At 41.5% G+C, this 24009-nt stretch overlaps 2 protein-coding genes across 2 annotated transcripts; both read right to left on the bottom strand.

The window, feature by feature from the left end:
* Positions 1–2081: 2081 nt before the first annotated feature.
* LOC145068159 (uncharacterized) lies at positions 2082–2537 on the bottom strand. The gene has a single exon (XM_079015136.1). It carries the CDS (start codon positions 2535–2537, stop codon positions 2082–2084), a length of 456 nt encoding a protein of 151 aa, XP_078871262.1.
* A 525-nt stretch (positions 2538–3062) lies between these two features.
* LOC145068158 (uncharacterized) lies at positions 3063–3641 on the bottom strand. The gene has a single exon (XM_079015135.1). The coding sequence runs from the start codon at positions 3639–3641 to the stop codon at positions 3063–3065; it is 579 nt and encodes a 192-aa protein (XP_078871261.1).
* Positions 3642–24009: the final 20368 nt, after the last annotated feature.

Genomic DNA, 24009 nt, shown 5'->3' with positions numbered 1-24009 from the left:
TTAGTAGGCCTCATTCACGAAGCCTGCCCAATCTCTGTTGTCATGCCCCTGGGTAGTACTCACTCTTCCTCCGTGGAGGGTAGCGAAGACAGCAAGGAAGGGATTATCACGGATTCCCGACGAACGCAAGCGAAAAGAAAAGCTATCTTGGCCATGGGTGAGCCGGTTACCGGCGCGCCAACCGCTGCCAAAAGAGTTCATACCGGACACAGCTTCTCTCGTCTGTTGAGCTCTATGACTTCCACACCGGCCGGTGTGGTCGTGATCCCTGATGACAACACACAATAGTCCGAAGGGGTCGAAGGGGCGACTGAACAGCCCGTTGCTCCTACTTTCCCCTCTATTCCCGCTCCAGGTGTTTCATTGGTTTCCTCGAGGTTTTCTCCGGTAAAGGTTCTAGCGGCCTTGGGTCGGTTTCAGTTCCTTTAGGTGGTGTTTCTGGAGATAACTCTGATGAGTCTCCTATTTTTGTTCCTTCCTGGGATCTCCGCAACGATTCCCGGCTCTCCGTTCATAACAATGCTTTGGAATTTTCCTGCTATGCTTTTCCTCCAGTTGCCGTTGGCGATATGGAGGCTATGGGTAATCCTGCACTTGCTCATAACATGGCCTATGCTGCTGCGCAACCATGTTTTACCTCGTCACGGGTTCCCTTCGTGTTCATGCTCTTGGCGAGATGGAGGCCGCCCACGCTACTTGTGGGTCACGCGTGACGGGGCTGGAATGTCGCCTTGGCGAGCTTGGTGAGGACCTCCATCTGTCTAAGCAGAAGTGTGAATTGTTATCCTCTGAGAAGACCTTCCTTGACGAAACTAGAGCCGTCTTGGAAGCTAAAGTCGACTCCTTGACTCAGGTGAATGAAGGTTTGATGATCCAGGTGGAAAGTCTTGAACGCGATGCTACTGACCGTGATAAGCTTATTTCTTCATTGCAATCGGATTTGGATGCTTCTCGTCAGGATTTGGATTGGCTGGTGCATGTTGGTGTTGTTCGTATTGTTGATAAATTGATTGAGCATCCGGACTTTACTAACTCCATAAGTCTCATCCGGCATGCTGCTTTTATGGCCGGGATTGAGTCTATTCAGAAGACTTCTGCTGGTGCTGGTGGTGGAGATGTTGATGTTGATGTCGCTTCTGTCGGTCCCGTGGTTAGTGTGAACGATGATTTGTTATCTTTTGCCAGTATGGATCATGCATCCTTGTTGGGTTTAGGTGAATTGGGTGTTGGAGGTCTCCGATAATTGTGCTCGTTTGGTGGTTCAGAGGGTACTCCGGAAAGTGCAATGGGTCAGGATATTGTGCAGGCGGATGTGGTTGATGGTGAAAAGGGTAACGAGGGTGGTGATGGTGATCGTGGAGAAGGTAAGGTGGCTGTTGTGGGAAACGAAGTCACATGTGGCGAAGATGATGCTGTTGAAGATGCTCCGGCATCGTGTGCTACCCCTCTTGGGGCGTGAAAGTTTCTTTGCATGTTTTAGTTTATATCTTGCATGTTTCTTTTGATGGCCATATGGTGCCTTTAGTTTGTATGGGCTTTTGAACAACATTTTTTGTTTTATGCGTGTAAACACGAACTCTAAATGTTACTTGTTTGTTGCTTACTTTTCCTTGTATATTTCCTTTTCTTTTTTGAAAAGGACATAGCGCTCTGATGCGCTAGGCGTTCTGCTTCGCCCATGTCATCGTTGACACGCTAAGTGTCGACACTGGGTGCTCTTAGTACCGAACGAATGGATCTCTACGTGCGCATTTTCAATCGTTAAGAGTTAATACACTAAGTATTAAAGAAATACACTAAGTATTAGACTCATGTCACTAACAATTTTCATCAATTAGCATTTAAATAATCCTATTACATTATCCATGGACTATAAATACACTAAGTATTAGACTCATGTCACTAAGCATGAACTTGTGTACACTAAGTACTTGGGATGTGCCGCACTAAGCAACGCATTGATCGACTGGGACTACACTTCTTTCTTCTTCAAAAGAAAAAGTTTCTCAAGTTCCTGGCATTCCACGTTCTTGGAATCTGCCTTCCTTCCATCGTTTCTAAGACATATGCGCCATTCCGATTTACCTCCATGACTTTATAAGGGCCTTCCCATTTTGGGCCCAGTTTGCCTGGGGTTGGGCTCGACTCGCTTCGTTTTTCCTTAGAACATACTCACCCACCTTGAATGCTTTCTCCTTTACCCTTTGGTTATAATACCTTTCTATTGCGTGCTTGTATGCATCCTTGCGCATTTCTGATTTTTTGCATTTTTCTTCTAGGATATCTAGGTTTATCCTCAGGTCCTGTGTGTTGCTTTCTTCATCTGCGTTAGCCACCCTTAGTGTACTCACCGTTAATTCCATGGGGAGCATGGCTTCTATCCCGTATGTCAAGCTGAATGGGGTCTCTTGTGTGCTCGTTCGTAGCGTGGTCCTGTATGACCATAGCACTTTCGGTATCTCCTCTGGCCAGTTCCCTTTTGCTTTGCCCAACCTTTTCTTGATCCCATTCACAATGGTTCGATTGGACACCTCCATTTGTCCATTCGCTTGTGGGTGCACTACTGATGTGAATCGTTGATTTATCCCTTTGGTGGCGCACCACTCCTTGAATGGATTCTCAGCAAACTATAGGCCGTTGTCACTGATGTGTACTTTAGGCGTCCCAAACCTTGTCATAATATTCTTCCATACAAACTTTATCACGTGTCTCCCTGAGATGCACGCTAATGGCTCCGCTTCAATCCACTTTGTGAAGTAATCTACGGCCACCACCATCTATTTTAGCTTCCCTGGTGCTTCCGGGATTGGGCCCATTATATCTATACTCCATTGGTATAACGACCATGGGCTAGATATGTTATGCAATGGTGCTAGGGGGTTTGTTTGGACTGGAGCATACGACTGGCATTCCCTGCATCTCCTGGCTATCTCTAGCGCATCTTGTTGTATTGTAGGCCAGTATACACCCATTCGAAGTACTTTGCCTGTTAAGGCCCGTGCCCCCTCGTGTGCACCCACTTGGCCTGCGTGTGCTTCCTGTAGCATCTCTCCCCCTTTGGCTCAGTCTATAGACTTCAACCATGGCGCTGTGAACCCTTTCCTGTATAGTTCTCCATTTATTAATGCATATGAGGGTGCTTTTATATGTATCTTCCTGGCCTCACTGTGATCATCCGGGATCACCCCTCTCTGTAGGTATTCCCTGAATGTTGTCATCCACGTTGGTCCATTGGTCGTCGGGGTATTCACTTGTCGTTCGTCTATACTTATTTCTCGGAGCACTTCTACCAAGACTTTATTCAATAGGTGATCGAAGCACGTGGATGCCAATTTGCTTAAGGCATCCGCCCTCTTGTTTTTGCTCCTAGGTATCTGCCTAATTGTGAACTGCTTAAACGATTCGATTAGTTGTTTCACCATCTTCACGTACCTTCCCATTATCTGATCTCTCACCTCGAAACTTCCATTGACCTGGTTCGCTGCTAGCCTTGAGTCAGTCAGGGATGTGACAGCCTTTGCATCCATTTGCTTGGCTAGTTGCAATCCGGCAAGCAAAGCCTCGTAATCCGCTTCATTGTTTGATGTGTGAAAATCAAAAGAGAGGGTGTAGGTCACTTCTTCCCCCTCAGGTCTAGTCATGATTAGCCCCGCCCCCGAGCCCTCCATTTTGGATGCTCCGTCCATATATAATGTCCACGAGCTATTGTCGAGCGGAGCTCCTTCAACTGCCTATACCTTCTCCTTAATAGGGCCCCCTTCGTCTAGGATTTCTAGCAGGAAGTCGGCCAATGCTTGTCCCTTAATACTTGTCCTCGGATGGTAACTTATGTCATGCTCCCCTAACTCGATTTCCCATTTCGCTAGCCGGCCTGACGTCTCTGGTTTAAGCAGTATTTGTTTGATGGGGCAGTTCGTTAGCACTTTGATCTGATGTGCTTGAAAATACAACCTTAGTCGCCGTTCCGCGTAGATGAGTGCCAGGACTAACTTTTCCAGGGTGGGGTAGTTGAGTTCTGGCCCTTGTAGTGCCTTGCTTACAAAATACACCGGCCTCTGCTCTCCTTCTCTTTCCACAGTTAGTATTGAGGATATCACTTTGTTTGAGGTCGAAAGATACATTTGCAACATTTCCCCCGGGACGGTACTGGCCAACGTGGGTAGCTTGTGTAATACCTCCTTGATTTTATGGAGCACTACTTCTGCTTTGTTCGTCCACTGGAAGTTTCTCTTTTCGATGCAGCCTTTTAACGTGTGGAACAATGGCATGGCCTTGTCAGCAAATTTTGAGATGAACCTGCTCAGAGCCGTAAGCTTCCTGTTTAGGCCCTGCGCGTCCCTGAGGGTGCCTGGGGTTGGAGTTTCAATAAACTCGTCCACCTTGGTCGGGCTGGGCTGGATGCCCTGCCTGGTCACATAGTACCCTAAGAACTGCCCCTCTTCCACCCCAAACGTGCATTTAGCCGGGTTTAGCTTCATCTTTACCTTCTCTAGAGTTTTGAACGTCTCCTTGATGTCTTGTAACATCTTGTCTTCGTGCGGACTCTTGATCACCATATCGTCAACATGTACCTCAATGTTTCTCCCAATTTGTTTGGAAAAGATCGAGTCAACTAGGCGTTGGTATGTAGCCCCGACATTCTTTAGACCGAAAGGCATCTTAGTGTAACAGAAAGTGCCGTGGTCTGTATAAAAAGTAATTTATTCCTCGTCCTCTTTGCTCATCAAGATCTGGTGATACCCTTTATATGCATCTAAGAAACACTTCAGCTTGAATCCTTGCAGTGACTCTACCTTCTGGTCAATTTCTGGGAGGGGGTAGCAATCTTTAAGGCATGCTTTGTTTAAGTTGGAAAAGTCTATGCACACTCGCCATGACCCGTCTTGCTTGAGAACCATAACTGGGTTGGCAATCCACGTCGGGAATATTGCTTCTCTTACTATTCCAGCTTCTGCTAGTTTGGCCACCTCGGCGTTGATTGCCCTATTACGATCTCCACCCTGGACCCTCTTCTTTTTCTTAACCTCCTTTGCTCCTAGTTTAATTACAAGCTTGTGCCCAATGACTTTCCTTTCGACCCCCACCATGTCCATGGGGGTCCATGCAAACACGTGTTTATACCGCTTGAGCAAGTCGACCAACGCTCTTCTTACGTGACTAAGGAGGTCACATCGAATACTGATCGGCTGGTCAGGGTGTTCCTCGTTGATCACCTCCATTCCCTTTGCGGGGTCGCATCTCAGCTTCTTGGCCTCTTTAGTTATCTTTTCTGGTTTCATAATTGCAAAACATCGCAATTCGTTCAGTGGAGTGGCCAGTACTGTGGTTGCGCCCGTTGGGGTGTCGAACTTCATGACTCCATGCATGGTTGATGGAACCGCCCCTAGCTTTAAAAGAGTTGTTCTCCCTAGAATAATATTGTGTTCCGCCGCATGCCAAATGACCACAAAGTCGATCAAGGCGGTTTTCTTTTGCTGCTTATCATGGCTGGTTATGGTCAGGGGAAGGTGAATTGTGCCTTGTGGCCATAGGCTATGGTCGGTGAACCTGACCAACCTCCCCGTCGTGGGCCGTAGGTTGTCCTTCCAGCGATATGGGAGAAGCGGAAGCAATGCTCATAAATGATGTCCGCCGAACTTCCCATGTCAACATAGACCCTGTGTATGGTTACATCCTTGATGGAGGATTGGATCACTAGTGGGTCGTCGCCCCTCCATCCCTCCGGGCGAGGGTCTTGAACGGAGAATGTGAGCGTGCGCATTGGGGTTCTGGTGGTCCCTTGTTCCGTTTGTTGTTCTCCCCTGCTTCTCTTACTCCGTATCATGAATATCTCCTTAGGCTGGACCCCTTCGCGAGGTGTGTTTTTAGCGCTTTCAACGTTAAACTTGGCACGCAAGCTTCGTGCTATTTCCACCAAGTCCCCTTTAAGTTGCTTCTCTTCCATTTTTTTTAACACCGAATAGTTAACTGTGTCATGCATCTTACTTTTGTGGTACTCGTAGTACCGGTTCTTTGGCGACTTGGCTGCCTGCTGCTTCTCCGACACCGTGTACACCTGACGGGCGACGACCACACCTGTCATCCTTAGCAAACGGTCAGAATCGAGCCTGTGGTCTTCTTGCTTGGCGGTAGTGCCTACTTCCCCCTCGGAAATCCGTATGACCCGGGTTGTGGTGTCTGGCAGTCATTTCATTCAGGTAGGCCTATTTTGCTGCTTCGCCATCCTCCTGCCTCAAATATCGCTCCACTCTTTCCTTCAATTCGGCCTGTGTTAGGGGCTTCTTTCCCATGAGTTTTTGCGATAAAGGGCCTGGCAAAAGCCCCCACATGAAGGCGTCGGCTATGAGCCCCTCATCATGCCCCAGTACGTCCAATGTGGCGTTTATAAATCTTGTGAAGTATTCCCGTACAGTTTCACCCTCCTTTTGCTTACAGCCTATGATTGAATGAGAGTCTCCCTTGTACTTGCATAATTGCATGAAGTTGGTAAGGAAAAGATACTTAAGCAGGGAAAAATTGGAGATGCTGCCCGGTCGTTGCGTCTTGAACCACGTGTCGGTGTTGCCGTTAAGTGTAGTTGGGAAATACATGCACCAAAACCTTTCATCGAGCTTTAATGATGTCATGGTCCATTCATATGTGTCGATGTGGCTATCTAGGTTTGTGGTTCCGCTGTATGTTTTGAGCATCTGTAGCTTGGCTGTGTTCGGTATTTCATAGTCCAACAATTCTTTGACAAACGGAGACGTCACACTACGGGAAAGGCATTCGTGGCCAAGAATGGTGGACGCTCCCGGTTGCTGGTATTGTGTGTTTAAGCCATATGGTGGTGGCATGTGATAGCCAGGGCTTGGTTCGTAAAAGGGGTACGACTGGAATGGTAGTTGGAGGGAGTAACTGGAGGGGAAAGGGTGTATAAGGGTCATAGGGCTAACCGTTGTCGTCTGTTCTAAGTTATTGTTGGCAGCGATGGTTGGTCCGGTCCATGTGCCAGTCAGTGAATAGACAGGTGGTGTATGAGCTATCATGGTTTGCGACAATGGTGTAATGAAAGTATTGAACTCTGTCCACTTGTCGCCTGGTACGATGATGGGATGTTGAAAACGTGGCCTGGTGGAGCATCGCTGAGTGAACCGGTTGTGTTTGTTGCAACGACGACAAGAAGAACGGTGACATCTGAAAAGACGTTGTCGGAAATGCCCCCCCCCCCCCCCCCGGAGTTGTTCTTGGCTGGTGAACTAGCGGTTGTGGGGCACCTTCAGTGGTTACCGTTGAGCTTTCTTCGCCTGTAGCGGCCCTGCTGACCACTGTAGGCGGCGGTGTTTCGTCCGACGCTGCCATGGGACGTATGGGACTAGCTTGTTGTGCCTCGCTGCCGTTGGACGCCATTTACTTGTCACTTTTGTGCTTTTAGTTTGTGTTCTTGATCTCACAAACGGATGGCGCCAAATGATGCGACCTTGACTTGGCTCGATCGATGCTGTTCACTTGGATTCTCGGCTGCCTCTGCAAGATCACAAAGAAAGAAGGTCGTCAACCGATTTCCGGGAGGAGCTCCCGGAAGAACGCTCTGATGATCAAGTTAGAGAGTGTTTAGGATCTTTGGGTGTGCGCTCTTCGAGATTCCAGAGAGCTTACCTCGTAGGTCTGAGAGTATATCCTTTTATACCTAGCTCCCTTGCTTGATGCGTACCAGACAAGATCGCTTCTTGGGGAGACAGGATCAGGGGCGCTGATTGGAGAGTCATGCGCATTCAACCGTTAGGGTGCTCTTATTGGCTCTGACGGTAATGGTCTGATCCTCCTACTTGTCTCCTGGCTGTATCTTTTGTCTGGGAGCGTTTCTTGGCGGGCGCGAGCCTTTCGCCTGTGCGTTCCGCTCCCGAGGGCGCCAGCAGACGCTAAGCCTGCTGGGCTGGGCCCGGTTGGCATGTCTGGCTCGTGCTTCAGTCGTGCTTCCCTAGGCATGTCATCAATGTCTGTGGACCCAATATGCATGCTTTTATATGTTTGTGTGCTGGTATTTTAGGGAAACTCACTAAGCTTTGGCTTACAGTTTGATTTTATGGTTTCAGGTACTTCATAAAACAGGGGCATGGCGATAGCTTGATTGTGTACATCATCGTGGATTTTTATGTGATTTATGATTTTGGGATACTATGATTCGTGATTGTGATTTTTGGAAACTTCTTTTTGTAAAACTTATGGTTTTTGGAATGGTTTTAAAAATAAAAAAGTTTCTATATTTTCGGATGTTACAAATCGGTATCCAAGCCCTAGTTTTAGTGGATTGGATGGACATTCGTGTGAATCCCGACTCAAACTAAGGATTTAAAATGGTTTTCAAAATTATTTTAATAGTAACCAAGTAATTATGCGATATGTATGATCAACCGGATCAAGAACTATTCCCTAAGTTACCTACACTATTTTTTGTTTGTGAAGATTATGATAGAATTGCATGCTAGCTATAGGATAGGGATTTCTAGGGTTTGCATGATAGAATTTCTTGAATTATGATGCCTATTAGCTTAGGAGAATTTCTTGTATGCTAGATGGAGGTGACATCATTATTATAGTTTCTTAGTGTATGCATCATAGTTTTACATAACTAAGATTTTATAGCCTGAGAACGTTTGGTTTAGCCTTATTTTGTTATTCCTTGTCTGGTTGTGGGATTAGGGTAGAAACAAGTATTTGAATGTTTATGGAATCTAGTGTCATGCACGAGTGGCTACAATGTTGGTGAAAGTTCCATGAGTGAGTGCAGATTGCAGCATGCCAGCGTGAGGAAGGATTAGCCACTCTTGAGAATATGTATATGATGTATGTGTATCATAAATGTTGGGTCTTTCGATTGGATGGTCCATGACTACCCCTTGATACGAATATGGGTAGGTGTGGAAGGTAGTATAGTCCCGTACTACTAGAAGCACATGATCCGTACACGTAGCAAGGAAGTCACTACCTCGAGTGTGTAGTCTTTTTTTATAATTGTAATAGTATGAATTGTGGCTTTTCTAATGAATTCTGGTTTGTTTTCAGCATGTCGATCACAATAGGTTCTGGATCAGGAGTTGGCGGCCCACAAAGGCCAGGTTTGGTGGATGATGACATTCGTGAGATGATCACCACTCAGGTGACTATGGCTATTAGGGAGGCGATCACAAAGGTTTTTGGGTCAATTAAGACCGAGATGATTGAGCTTTGTGACAAGCAATACACCACTATGACTGAGGATTATGCTGCCACAACGACCAAAACTGTTGTTGTTGCGGGAGTTTAGGGGAGAGGATCATTTCAATACCGATAATTCAGCAATATGAAGCCACCGGAGTTCAACAGGGTCAAGGACCTGATCATGACAATGTGGTGGATTTTTGACGTGGAGGGTTGTTTCTTCACTTGTTCCTGTCCGAAGGACTAGAAGGTCAGGTGCCCTCTAAACCTTCTTCGTCTGTGTGTGAAGGAGTGGTGGAAGTTGGTGATCGGTTCTTATACTCCTAAGCAGAAGGCAACTATTACTTGGGAGCGGTTCTCATAGATGTTCCGCACTGAGTATGTTCCCCTGGTGGAAATGGAGAGGTTAGATCAAGAGTATCTGTCATTATGGCAGACGAAAGAGTCGGTGACAAAGGTTACCAAGATGTTTACTGAGAGAGCTCGTTTTTTCCTTGAGTATTCTACTTTGGAGCAGACCCATACATCGCAATACTTGAGGATGCTCAAGACTGGGACTCGGGAGTTCGTGACTGCCCAACAATACTCTACCGTCTCCAAGCTTCAGGATGTGGCGTGGAGACGGGAGATTGAGATTGAGACCCAGGCGAGGGAGCAGAGGTAGTTTTTGGTTCAGTTACATCCAACATGTAACAACCGGTTATTTCAGGTCAATAAAAGTCAAGGAATATTAAACAAAAGTCAATTGTGCCAACAAAAGTCAAATAGTTAAAATTAAATAATGACTTATACCCTACTTTAAGGGTATTCGGTTTTGAGAATCAAAATCCATGGCATTCCGATTGCAAAGGGTCGAAATCTCATGCTTAGGCCAAAATTTCTCCATGGACGAAATCATGCTTGATCCAAATCATGCATAGGAATGAAATCATATGTGATTTCGGTGGCCTAAGGGTGATTTTTGTGGTAAAGTGGCCGAAATCTCAATTTGGATAAGGTGGTCCTCCTCCCAATATGATATAATCGACAAACCTATGCACATGTCACCTCACCTTTACCCCATTTCTATATACAGGACCGAAAACCACTTCCCATTTCTTATAGTTACTTTCAAAGTTCCGTCATTTGCTATCAAAGTTCATAAGAATAGCGTTCAAATCTTTAAAATTTCTCAAGAACACCTTCATATCTTCAAGAACAAGTCCCAGAAACATCAAGCATCCTCAAGAACTCCATCAAACATTTTCCATGAAAACTATTCCTTCAATAATTATTTCTTAAAAGTATATTGTAAGTCTTCCTAAATAACCTAGTGTTTTTATAAACACTTTCATATAAAGTTCAACTAATTTATATACGTTATCATGCGTTAAAGAATATTAGGATACGAGTATCTTCAAGTGTTCTAACTTGAAGAACATTCCTATCACTTCGTTATCCAGCCAAGAACACACTTGAGTTGAGTTCATACCCCTATGTTTTCCATGATTTTTCTATGTTTAAGGGTTGGGGGGGGGGGGAGGATACCAATAAAACACAAGAAAAATTGTGTTAAAATATGAACCGTTACATTGGTATTTTTACAATATATATATATATATATATATATATATATATATATATATATATATATATACATACATACATACATACATATGGATACAAATTTGATTAAAATAAAACTTTAACCCTTTTGTAACATGTAGAGCAAAAAGGGTATACTTATATAAACATACATATATAATTATTGCATTTTATTTTATTATCATGGTAATTTGATAATAGCATACAAATGATTCACTATTTCAACGAAACATTTATTTACACTATAATTGGTATAATTTTTTTTGGAACATTCACACTATTTTTCTCCATTGGGGACACATAAATAATTATTATTTTTATAGTATGTAAACACTATGAAAAGGTAATACATACAAATACAAGAAAAAGGGATTTCACTACACTATACGTAAACCGTTAATTGAAGCACTATCTTCACAGTACTTACCAAAGTACTCACTAAAGTAATGTATTATAACCAGAATCTCACGTAAGAGAGCGTGACACTTGGGTATAGATCTATACAGGACTGACAATCCCGCACCTAAACTGTTAGCTATAGTTAGACCGGCGGGTCTGGGATGACAAATGTCATACCATTCTGATGCCTGAAGAAATGTCGTACAGGCCACTAGTCACTAGTCGCTAGCATGGTTATAAAACTATCAAGTGGTATTAACAACACATTTGGTTTACATACATACATTCAAATGGTTTTATTTAGATAAAACTACGCTATACTATTTTTCAGTATGATGCAATTTACATTTTTTTGGAAACATGCATTCAAAGGATTATATTCAAATAACACTACACTGCACTAGTTTATAGTATAATTGGTAGTTCCAGATACATACATTCAAAGAGTATTGCACATATACAACTACAGTACACTATATTTCAGTATAATGTAAATTACATTTCGGAAAACATACATTCAAATAGTTTTATAATTATTAAAACTACTTTTAAGTGTAGCAAAATTCATACATTTTCGGTCATAGGGTATCTAAGACTACAATTCATTTTACAAGAAAATATTGGATTTTCTAGCATCACATTCATTCATTTTACAAAGAACAATGATAGATTTATCATACAAATACTTATGAACGCACCAACTTAATTTTTGACACTTTTTCAAAACTACTTGTATTCTAAGGGAATCACTAAGATAGGTAACATCAAGCTTTTGAAGATGAGACGCTAAGACATCAGTCAAGTCTTATATCATCATATTGTAATTGATTTTTGAAACATGTAACACTTACAAACCATGTAACTTTATCAATTATATTTATGATGGTTGTGATTGCTTTGATTTCTATTATACAATTGTTATGATATTGTACATGACGTCATCTGCCCTCGGACTTTTCTGCAGTTTTACTGGTTCAGGGGTGTGACAGAGTGGTATCAGAGCATTGTTTATAGCGAACTAAGTATATCAAACCACTTAAGATATACAACTTTAAATACAACGGGACTAAAAAACTCTCACTAAAAGTTTACTTTTAAAATATAAGTATTTTTATAAGAAGTATACACACATGTATACATACCAGAAACAGTATCACAGTAAGAAACATATGTAAAAGTATTCAGATAAGTTGGATGTTGCGATTAAGCCTAGATAATCACGTAATCATATCTGGGATAAGTATAGTCTGATCAACTATATTTATGTGAGATATGACTAACATGTGTTTGGGAATGATCGTGGTGAACAACGAGTCTAAAACTTACCAACTCTATATACCAAGAAGCTCTAGAATCAAACATAAAGTTAAAATACTATGAGAGTATTTTATGACACTATAGAACTATACAAATAGACTTTTCATGAGTCTGTATACCATTATTCATATACAGTCAACAAAGACAGGCCTGTAGTTAAGATGTTCTAATTCGAAAACATCTTTAAACCTTATAGCAGAAAGATGCCACCACGTAAATATATCATGCGTGTCAACAATGCAACCCCAACTCCAACACCACCACAACCACCACCTCTGCAGATGGACACTGCTATTTTCCAAGCTGTTGTATCACCCGTTGTGGCAGCCACCATAGCGCAAATCAACACGAATGGTGCCAGTGGGTTAGGAAGCAGTACCAATAATATTAACCAGGGAGATAGCCAGGGACACCCGAGGGAATGTTACTACAAAGACTTCACAAATTGTAAACGAAATTCATTTAATGGTACCGGAGGTGTCCTTGCTTTAACAGGGTGGTTTGAGAAAATGGAGTCGGTGTTTGAAATCTGCGCATGCCTAGAAACTAGCAAGGTCAAATTTGCAGCCTAACCATTTATGGATAGAGCCCTCTCCTGGTGGAACGATTATGTCAAATCGCTAACTCTTCCGGTGGCCAATGCCATGAGCTGGGAAGACTTGAAAATTTTGGTGCTAGCAGAATACTGCTCGAGGGGTGAAGTGAAAAATCTAGAGCAAGAGCTTTGGAACCTTACGATAAAGTACTATGACATTCCAACCTATACTACCAGATTTAGCGATCTTGCAGCATTATGCTCTAGGATGGTCACCCTGGAAAGTAAAAAAGTGGAGCGATACATTTGGGGAGTATCCCCTAAAATTCAAGGAAATGTGATATTTGCAAACCCGTCCACTTTTGACATTGCTAAACGCCTGGAACAAACAATTGTGGATCATGGAGTCCTCCAGGGCTTTATAACGACCAACCCCGAACAAGCAAAATGAGGAGACATGTAACGCCCCTGTTTCTAGGCTAGGCATTAATGATAATGTAATAGTCTATGTTAACGTTTGTAAACCATTGTGAAATAATAAATATGTATTATTTTGAATGTTATACGTTTTATGCTTAATTGTGTAAGTTAAATGAGTTAAGAACAAGAATAAGTGTAATAATAAAATATTAGATAAGGCCGATATCTGAGAAGGAAGTTGTAATGGACGTGAAGAGGGTTCCAAAATTATAAAGAATGCCAAAATCCGAGTTATAATGGAGTTATGACCTGTAGAAGTTTCGCGACAAAACCGGTGCGACACCGTGTGACATAAATAGTGAATTTATGATAGAGCAATATTTAGCCTTAGTGATCTACACGAAAGTCGTAGAATACGTTAAACCGAGACCGTGTATAAAGAGAACGTCTAAATCTGACTTCGTATGAGGAAGTTATGATTTTTTGAAGTTTCAACTTAGCAGTATGCAGTGCAAAGTTCGAATATGAGATCGAGTGATTTCTAGCCGAAACAATCTATACGAGAATCAAAGATCTCGTCGATAGTAATGCAACGGTAAAAAGACAGACGAAAACAAACGTTAGATGAAGAAGTTATGAATTTCTAATGGAGTTTTCCTATCCCGGCCTACTAAAAATAATATAATTAAAGTTGAAGTAAAAATTAGCCGACAGAGTCTAAACGAGAGTTGTAGAGCATAATCTCACCTACGCTTGCATATAAAGAATGTCAAAAACGGAACTCGTATGCAAAAGATATGAATTTATGAAGTTCAGAGCACGAACTTCCACCCGTGTCAGAGCTCATGACATGAACACAATGTTCACGATGTAAGAAAGTGATGGACGTCTTCTAGGGCAAGTGGCCTGATGACGAACGCCATGACATCAAGCTCACAACGTGAGTATTAGTGGCTCACGACATGAGCATAGAATCTCAACCTCCTATAAATAGAAAAGCGAGGCCAACCGAGTTTTGTTGCTCAATTTCTTTCCTCTCACCCATATTACCTCATTTTACGTGCAAGTTATACCCCCGAAGCCTCGGTATCATCTCGACACTTGAAGCAGTCCCGAAGATCCAAAGATCCCGAGAAGAAAAGAGTTTCGAGTTGAAGCTCTGATCGTGAGAAGCCCGATGTGTGAAGATATCACAGTCTCACCGAAGAATACTGCTTTAAGAGCCGTAGTGTTGTCTGAGCATCGTCTTATCAAGTGAATGCATAGTCTCTTTCATAAACATAGCTTAATACAAGTGTTGTTGAATGTATTAAGTATACGTTTTGAGTAAGTGTGTAGTTGCTTTCTTCTAACACATAAATACGAAGTATTCTCCATAAAATACGTGCTATGTGTTTATATATTATTTGTTAATGAAATGAGCATTGATTGAATGTTGTATACATGTTTTAAACTGTATATAATATGTTGAGTAGAACATGGGTAGATAGTTGATGTGTGATGAAATAAAATGATGAGAGGCCTCGATGTTGTTGTTGATCTAGTTGTCTAGCGGAGTATGGATGACGACCACAGACTCTTTCTAGACAGTCTAGTGGAACGCTCGCAAGTTCATAACCTATAGGTGTTGTGAATGATGTGTTCACTGGTGTACTCTATCCCCCTCATGGTTGCCTTTAGGACATCTATTGTCGAGGAAACCCCTTTGCCATAATGTCCATCCCGATGAAAAATCCTAGACTAGGTCCCTTGTGATAGTTGTTGTTTTAGGGACATATAGTGAGGATAACGGGAATGGGTAATAAGGTATTGTTGGTTGGAGAAATTAAATATAATTATTTATTGTGGTTGAAAACCCTATATGCTCACCAGGCTCCCAAGCCTGACCCACGCAACTTCTTTGTATTACAGGTAGTGACGCGAGAGTATAAGTTGGAAAACTTGTGAAGATATTTTGTTTATAGGCCAGTAGGTTTATCTAACTGTTGTAAGGCTTATAATGTGTCGTTTATGATTTTGGTCTGTATCGGAACATGACATCCCGAGTTTTGTTATATATGGAAATACATTTCTTTAAGGAATGCTTTGATAAATTTTATTTATCATATTTTGTTTTGGGAACAAATTCCGCAACTCTTTTAAATCAAAGGATTACTTTGAAAATTATTTTAAAAGCATAAATTAAATCGGTCTTTTCTGGCCGTGATTTTGGGGATGCCACAGTTGGTGTCAAAGCATTAGTTAAAGCGAACTAGGAATCTGTAGGATTTCTAGATATAAACTTAGAATGCTAAGTAAAGATTGTGAGATAAGTGTCTATTATATTTTAGACAGAAGCACTAGTTTATTTTAGGAAAGATGCCTAAAATGCTTTTATGTGCTAAATGTTATATGTTTTCCATATATGATATTATTTCTTCAAATCTACGGTTTGTTGCGAACCGGATCTAGGAACCTTATGTATTTAGGATTCTAAGCGTATGACGACAATATTAGAACTAGCATGTAAATGTTTCAAAGTGATATGGACAATTTAATTATATATCGTGAATGAGGATCTAATTTCACCTTATTTGGTGTATAGATCAAAATGGTAAGAACCAAAAGTGGCGTTGAAAACGCAGATGAAAACAGGAATCAACCACCTGTGATTGAGGGAGTACCTATTATAGCAGCAACACATGAGCCAATGACAATGGTTGGGGTACAAGCGATGATCCAAATGATGCTGGGTCGTCAAATGGAAGAAACTAGACATCTGCTTCAGCAGAATCGTGAAGAACCTTCAATGCTAATTGAACAACCCGAATTGAATGAAGGGCATTCGGAAGGAGGAAACTTCAGTGGGACTGTTGGTCAAGCCAACCCACCGATTGTTAGGAAAATCAACTAGGATGGAGGAAATGATGGGCATGGGTGCAAGTACAAGGATTTCATGGCATCCAAGCCACCATGTCTATCTGGAAGCCCGACGCCAGTGGAAGTTATAAAATAGATCTCCGAAATGGAGACAATGTTTGAGAGTTCCGAATGTAGCAACAGACAGAAGACCGCTCTTGCGATCCCTCTGTTAAAATCTGGAGTGTTGAGTTGGTGGAAGCTGTTAGCTGAATCGATGGCCAAGGGAGAAGTGAGCAAGAAGTCTTGGGAAGACTTTGTGGTGCAACTCAAATTACAATACTGCTCCGAGCAGGACCTTCTGGAAATCAATAATGAGTTTCAGAATTTGAAGAAGGGAAAAATTAGTGTTACTAAATACGCTGCTAGTTTCACGGAAAAGATGAAGCTTATTCCATATATAGTTCCAACTGAACTCTCTAAGGTCAACAAGTTTTCCCTCAGACTACCAGCGGACTTTTGTCCAATGGTTAAGCAAGCAACCACATTGAAAGCCGTCATCTGGGCTACTAGAAATGTTTAGACCCCGATCAAGGAGAAAGGTATGGAGAGGTTAGAGGTTGGTGAGAAGAGGAAGTTCGACGGATCCTCGGGGTCCAGCAAAAAGGGTAAATTCTTGATGTCTAGTTCGAGAGGAGGTGGAGGAGGCGAAGCGAAATGGTGCGACAAATGCAAGAAGAAGCATCATGGGAAATGTGGCAGGGAAGCCACATGCTTCAAATGTGAAAAGCCAGGGCACTATGCCAACGAATGCACCCTTACCAAGAAAGTCTGCTAGGAGTGTGGTGAGGAGGGGCACATCTTGAGGGACTGTCCAAAAAAGAAGGAGGCAACAAAGCCTAATATTCCACCAAAGCCGAATACGAGAGCCTTTTAGATGACACTTGAAGCTGCGAAAGATGAAACTGATGTCGCTTCAGGTACCTTTCTCATAAACGAATTGCCTGCCTAAAATTTATTTGATTCATGAGCCAACTACTCCTTTATTTCGCATGAATTTGGTAGAAAACTAGCTTTTCCTATTGATAGACTAGATAATGCTTAGTCAAAGTTGCTAGTGGCAAGTTTATACCTGTTAGCCATCGTATGAAAAACAACTTAGTTGATTTGAATGGGAATAAGTTCCACGAGGAATTATTGCTTATTGAGTTAAATGGTTTCAACATCGTGTTGGGAATGGATTGGCTTAGCGCCAATGATGCCGAAATACTGTGCAAGAAGAAGATTGTAAAAGTAAACCCACCAGGGAAAGAGTCATTTATGGTGTATGGGGACAAACGCATAGTAAATTCTGGGATTATTTATCTAATGAAAGCCAAAAAGTGTTTGGTCAAAGGATGTACATCGTATCTAGCATTCATGGAGAAAATGGAGCACTAATGATATATGCATAGGATGTACCCTCAGTTTAAACAACTACTCTTTCCAAATCGATATGTTGACGGTCACGATATAAAGTTTCGACATTATCATTGGCATGGATTGGTTAAGTCCTCATTATGACGATATCTTGTGTTACGAAAAAGCTGTTCTCCATAATACGCCCAGTAGCGAAACCCTCATCAGTTATGGCGACAAACTAGGAACGAACCTTCAAATCATTTATTGCATCAAGGCTCAAAAGTATCTACGCAAGGAATACTCCACCTTCTTAGCTCACGTGGTAGATGAGAAACATGAAGTGAAAGACATCACAAATGTTCCAGAAGTCTATAACTTCCCCGACATATTTTCTGATGACCTTCCAGGAGTACCTCCCAAACACCAACTTGAGTTCAGAATCGACTTGTTTCCTGGAGCCACCCCCATAGCCAAATCCCCGTACCGTTTAGCACCAGAAGAAATGTTGGAATTGTCTAGTCAACTGAGAGAACTGATTAGCAAAGGATTCTTCAGACAAAGCTTCTCTCCTTGGGGAGCATCAGTCCGATTTGTGAAGAAGAATGATGGATCGTTCCGCATGTGCATAGACTATCGGGAACTAAATAAACTCACCATAAAAAACCGATATCCTTTACCTCGAATCGACAACCTCTTTGACCAACTACAAGGAGCAAGTTACTTCTCAAAGATCGATTTAAGATCTGAGTACCATTAGTTGCGAGTCTAGGAGGAAGATATCCCTAAGACCGCATTCATAACTCGCTACAGTCACTATGAATTTGTAGTAATGCCCTTCGTATTAACAAGTGCACCTGTAGTGTTCATGGACCTAATGAACCGAGTATGTCGACCTTAATTAAACAAATTTGTGATAGTATTCATTGATGACATATTAATCTACTCATGAAGTAAGGAAGAACACAGTCAACACCTATGACCAGTATTGGAAACATTAAGAGCGGATAAGTTTTATTTGAAGTTCTCGAAATGCGAATTCTGGATTTGAAAGGTGGATTTCCTAGGTAACGTGGTCAGTGAGGAAGAGATACATATGGACCCCACCAAAATCAAAGCAACCAAGAACTGGACGACACATAGAAAACCAACCGAAATTCGTCAATTTTTAGGCCTCGCTGGCTACTACCGGAGGTTCATACAAAACTTCTCCAAGATCGAAAAGCCATTCACTACCTTGACTTAGAAGGGTGTAACCTTCAACTAGGAGGAGAAACAAGAAACTGCCTTCCAGACACTAAAGCGAACCCTATGCAATGCCCCGATCTTGTCCATCCCAGAAGGGACAAAAGATTTTGTAGTCTATTGTGATGCATCCAAGAAAGGGCTACACTGTGTAATTATGCAATGAGGAAAGGTCATTTCATATGCCTTGAGACAACTCAATAATCATGACATCAAATACACCACTCACGACCTCGAACTGGGAGCATTAGTATTTGCTCTGAAGATCTGAAGGCACTACCTTTATGGTACGAAGTGTACAATCTTCACGGACCATAATAGCCTCTAGCACATCTTCGATCAAAAGGAGCTCAACATGAGGCGACGACGATAGGTAGAACTACTAAATGATTACGAATGCAAGATTCGCTATCATTCAGGCAAGGCCAATGTAGTAGTAGATGCCCTTAGTCGAAAGGAGCACTCGGGTCGCCGAGTAAAGTCATTAACCATGACCATCCATTCACACTTGTCCACACAAATCAAGGACGCGCAATTGGAAGCTTTGAAGCCGGAAAACATCGCAGGTGAAGCCTTGTAGGGAATGGATAAAAACCTTGAAGTCAAGGATGACAGAGCTCATTACCTCATGGATCGAATTTGGATACTGAGATTCGGTGGATACAGAGACGTTGTTATGAACAAAGCTCACAAGACCAAATACTCTATTCATCCAGGTTCAGACATGATGTACCTGGACCTTAAGAAACTTTATTGGTGGCCAAATTTGAAGGCAGAAATCGCTATCTATGTTGGCAAGTGCCTGACTTGTGCCATGGTCAAGGTAGAATACTAGAAGCCTTTGGGTTTACTATAACTACCATATATACCCGAGTGGAAGTAGGAGTGGATAACCATGGATTTCATAACCAAGTTTCCCAAGACAAAGGGTGGTCTTGACACCATTTGGGTAATCATTGACAAATTGACGAAATCCACGCACTCCGTGCTAATAAAAGAAACCGACAAGATGGAGAAGCTAACAAGGACGTACAATAAATAGATCGTATGATTACGTGGTGTGCCAATATCCATTATCTCTGACAGAGATAGTAGATTTAACTCATAGTTTTGGCAATCACTACAAAGTCCTTGGGAACCAAACTCGACATGAGTACAACATGCCATCCCTAGATTGACGGAAAAAGAGAGAGAACAATACAGACGCTGAAAGAAATGTTGAGAGATTGTGTGATAGACTTTGGTAAAGCTTAGGATACCCATTTACCACTTATCGAATTCTCATACAACAATAGTTATCACACTAGTATCAAAGTTGCTCCGTTTTAAGTTCTCTATGGCTGCAAGTGCAGATCACCTTTGTGTTGGGTTAAAATGGGTGACACACAACTAGCAAAGAGGCAAGTTCTTGACAGCACTCTCACCGACCTCGAGATCATACAAGAAACAATAGAGAAGATCGTCAAAATTTGGGAACGACTGAAAGCATCTAGGGTCCGACAAAAGAGTTATGCGGATAAACGACGAAAACCCTTGGAGTTCCAGGATGGTGACCCCGTTCTGTTAAAAGTCTCACTGTGGAAGGAATGATACATTTTGGAAAACGTGGAAAACTAAGTCCAAGGTACATCGGACCATTCGAGATCCTTGCAAGAATCGGCCCGGTGGCTTACAAACTTCAACTACCGTAGGAACTTAGCAACATACACCCCACATTCCACGTGTCCAATCTAATGAAGTGTATGTCGGACAGGACTCTTGTAATCCGACTCGATGAAATCGAGGTAAACGAGAGTCTACGCTTTGTAGAGGAACCTGTGGAAATCATGGGCAGGGAGATCAGGAGAATGAAACAAAACCGAATACCAATAGTGAACGTCTGCTGGAATGCCAAGCGAGGACCTGGATACACTTGGGAACGAGAATACCATATGAAACATAAATACCCACATATTTTTCCTAGTTCATGAGTACCCACTTTAGAAATAATTTCGGGATGAAATTCCCTCCAACAGGGGGATAATGTAACAATCGGTTAATTTAGGTCAATAAAAGTCAAGGAAAATCAAACAAAAGTCAATTGTGCCAATAAAAGTCAAATAGTTAAAATTAAATAATGAATTATACCCTACTTTAAGGGTTTTCGTTTTTGAGAATCAAAATGCATGGGATTTCAGTTGCAAGGGCCGGAATCTTATGCTTAGGCCGAAATCTCTCCATGGCCAAAATCATGTTTGATCCAAATCATGCCTAGGAACAAAATGACATGTGATTTCGGTGGCCTAAGGGTGATTTTGGTGGTAAAGTGGCCGAAATCTTAATTTGGATAAGGAGTTCCTCCTCCCAATGTGATATAATCCACAAACCAATGCACATGTCACCTCACCTTTACCCCATTTCTATATATAGGACCGAAAACCCCTTCCCATTTCTTATATTCACTTTCAAAGTTCTGTCAGTTGCTCTTAATGTTTATAAGAACACCCTTCAAATCTTCAAACTTTCTCAAGAACACCTTCACATCTTCAAGAACAAGTCCTAGAAAATCAAGCATCCTCAAGAACCCCATGAAACATTTTCCAGGAAAACTACTCCTTCAAGAAGTATTTTTTAAAAATGTATTCTAAGTCTTCCTAAATAACCTAGTGTTTTTATAAACACTTTCATATTAATTTCAACTAGTTTATACACGTTATCATGAGTTCAATATTATTAGGATACGACTATCTTCAAGTGTTCTAACTCGAAGAACATTCCTATCACTTCGTTATCCAGCCAAGAACACACTCGAGGTGAGTTCATACCCCCTACGTTTTCCATAATTTTATATGTTTTAGGGGGTGGGGGGATACAAGTAAAACACAAGAAAACTTATGTTAAAATACGAACCGTTACATTGGTATTTTTACAACATATATATACATATGGATACAAATTTGATTACAATAAAACTTTAACTCTTTTGTAAAATGTTGAGCAAAAAGGGTATAATTATATAAACATACATATATAATTATTGCATTTTATTTTATTATCATGGTAATTTGATAATAGCATACAAATGATTCACTATTTCAATGAAACATATCTTTAAACTATAATAGGTATAGTTTATGGAACATTCACACTATTTTACCTCGTTGGGGACATAGAAATAATTATTATTTTCACCCTATGTAAACACTATGAAAAGGTAATACATACAAATACAAGAAAAAAGAATTTCACTACACTATTCGTAAACCGTTAATATGGCTTTGTGAGGCACTATCTTCACAATACTTACCAGAGTACTCACTAAAGTCCTGTAGTATAACCAGAATCTCTCGTAAGAGAGCGTGACACTTTTTTATAGATCTATACGGGAATGACAATCCCACACCTAAATTATTAGCTACAATTAGACCGGTAGGTCTGGGGTGACAAATGTCGTACCATTCCAACGCCTGAAGAAACGTCGTACATTCCAGTAGTCACTAGTCGCTAGCATGGTTATAAAACTCACAAGGGGTATTAACAATACGTTTAGTTTACATACATACCTTCAAATGGTTTTATTTAGATAAAACTATGCTACTCTATTTTTCAGTACAGTACAGTTTACATTTTCTGGAAACGTGCATTCAAAGGATTATATTTAAATAACACTACACTACACTAGTTTACAGTGTAGTTCCAGATACATACATTCAAAGAGTATTACACACATACAACTACACTGCGTTATATTTCAGTATAATATAACTTATATTTCGGGAAACATACATTCAAATAGTTTTATAATTATTAAAACTACTTTTAAGTAAATTCATACATTTTTGGTCGTAGGGTATCTAAGACTACAATTCATTTTACAAGAAAGTATTGGTTTTTCTGGCATCACACTCATTCATTTTACATAGACAAATGACTGATTTCTCATACAAACACTTATGAACTCACCAAATTAATTGTTGACACTTTTTCAAAACAACTTGTATTCTCAAGGAATCACTAACACATGTAACAAAAAGCTTTTGAAGATGAGATGCTAAGACGCCAATCAAGTCTTATATCATCATATTGTAATTGCTTTTTGGAACATGTAACACTTACAAACCATGTAACTTTATCAATTATAATTATGATGGTTGTTTTTGATTTGATCTCTATTCAACAATTGTTATGATACTGTACATGATGTCATCCACCATCGTAGGTTTCCACTGTTTTACCGGTTTTAGGGAGTGATACAACAACAAAGCGGTTCAAGCCCTCCGATTCACTATCTGGAGTTTAGAAGGGCCGCACTTGTGGTGAGTGCGGGAAGGATCATGAGGGTTCTTGTAGCTCAGCTTCAGGGTACCACAAATGTGTCAAGGAGGTCCATATTGCTAGGGATTGTCGTTAAAAGGCCCCAATGTCGAGTAGAAGGATTTGTTACCATTGTGATCAGGTTGGCCATGTGAAGGCTAACTGCCCGTTGCTCGTTGCAAGACTAGTGTAGACTCCAACACTGACTACTCTGAGGATTACGAATGAATGATAGGGGAGAGTTGAGGCCCCGAAGGCCAAGGTTCGTTCTTTTCAACTTACAGCGGGGGAGGCCAGGGAGGAGCTTGATGTTGTTACTGGTATGTTCTGATTTATTATTCTGTCAAGATATTTTATTATATGCTTGTGATTTTATTTCTATTATGTCCCTTCTTAGTGAATTCATTGCCCGCTCTTGTTCTTTTTTACTCAAGTGCGAGTCGGTCCTTTATGTATCAATCCTTCAGTAGGAGCTTCTGTATTGCTCCCAGAGTTTTGGAGTGTATGTTGCAGGTTGCCATCGCTAGGGAGCATAAGATTTCAGCTTCGAGCATTTTTCGAGATTGTATGAGAAAGATATATGGGGTGTCTTACGCGATTGATTTGATTCGCATCCCCATGGGGGATGTATCCTTGATATTAGGGATGGATTGGCTAAGAAAATTTGGTGTCATGCTTGACTGTGAGGGACAGTGGGTGGTGGTTCGAACCCCAAGTGGGGCAGAAATGATTATTTATGGAGAAGGTGTCAGGGTTGGTTTGACCTTTTGTTCAGCTGTCAGGGCTCGACAATATCTTCA

The sequence above is a fragment of the Lactuca serriola genome, chromosome 8, assembly GCF_051521515.1.
Source record: "Lactuca serriola cultivar US96UC23 chromosome 8, Lser_US96UC23_V15, whole genome shotgun sequence".
NCBI classification, from domain to species: Eukaryota; Viridiplantae; Streptophyta; class Magnoliopsida; order Asterales; family Asteraceae; genus Lactuca; species Lactuca serriola.
This window is presented reverse-complemented; position numbering and strand designations above follow the sequence as displayed.

Coding starts and splice junctions, on each gene's coding strand:
- LOC145068158 (XM_079015135.1), bottom strand. CDS start 3,641: ATGACTAGACCTGAGGGGGAAGAAGTGACCTACACCCTCTCTTTTGAT.
- LOC145068159 (XM_079015136.1), bottom strand. CDS start 2,537: ATGGAGGTGTCCAATCGAACCATTGTGAATGGGATCAAGAAAAGGTTG.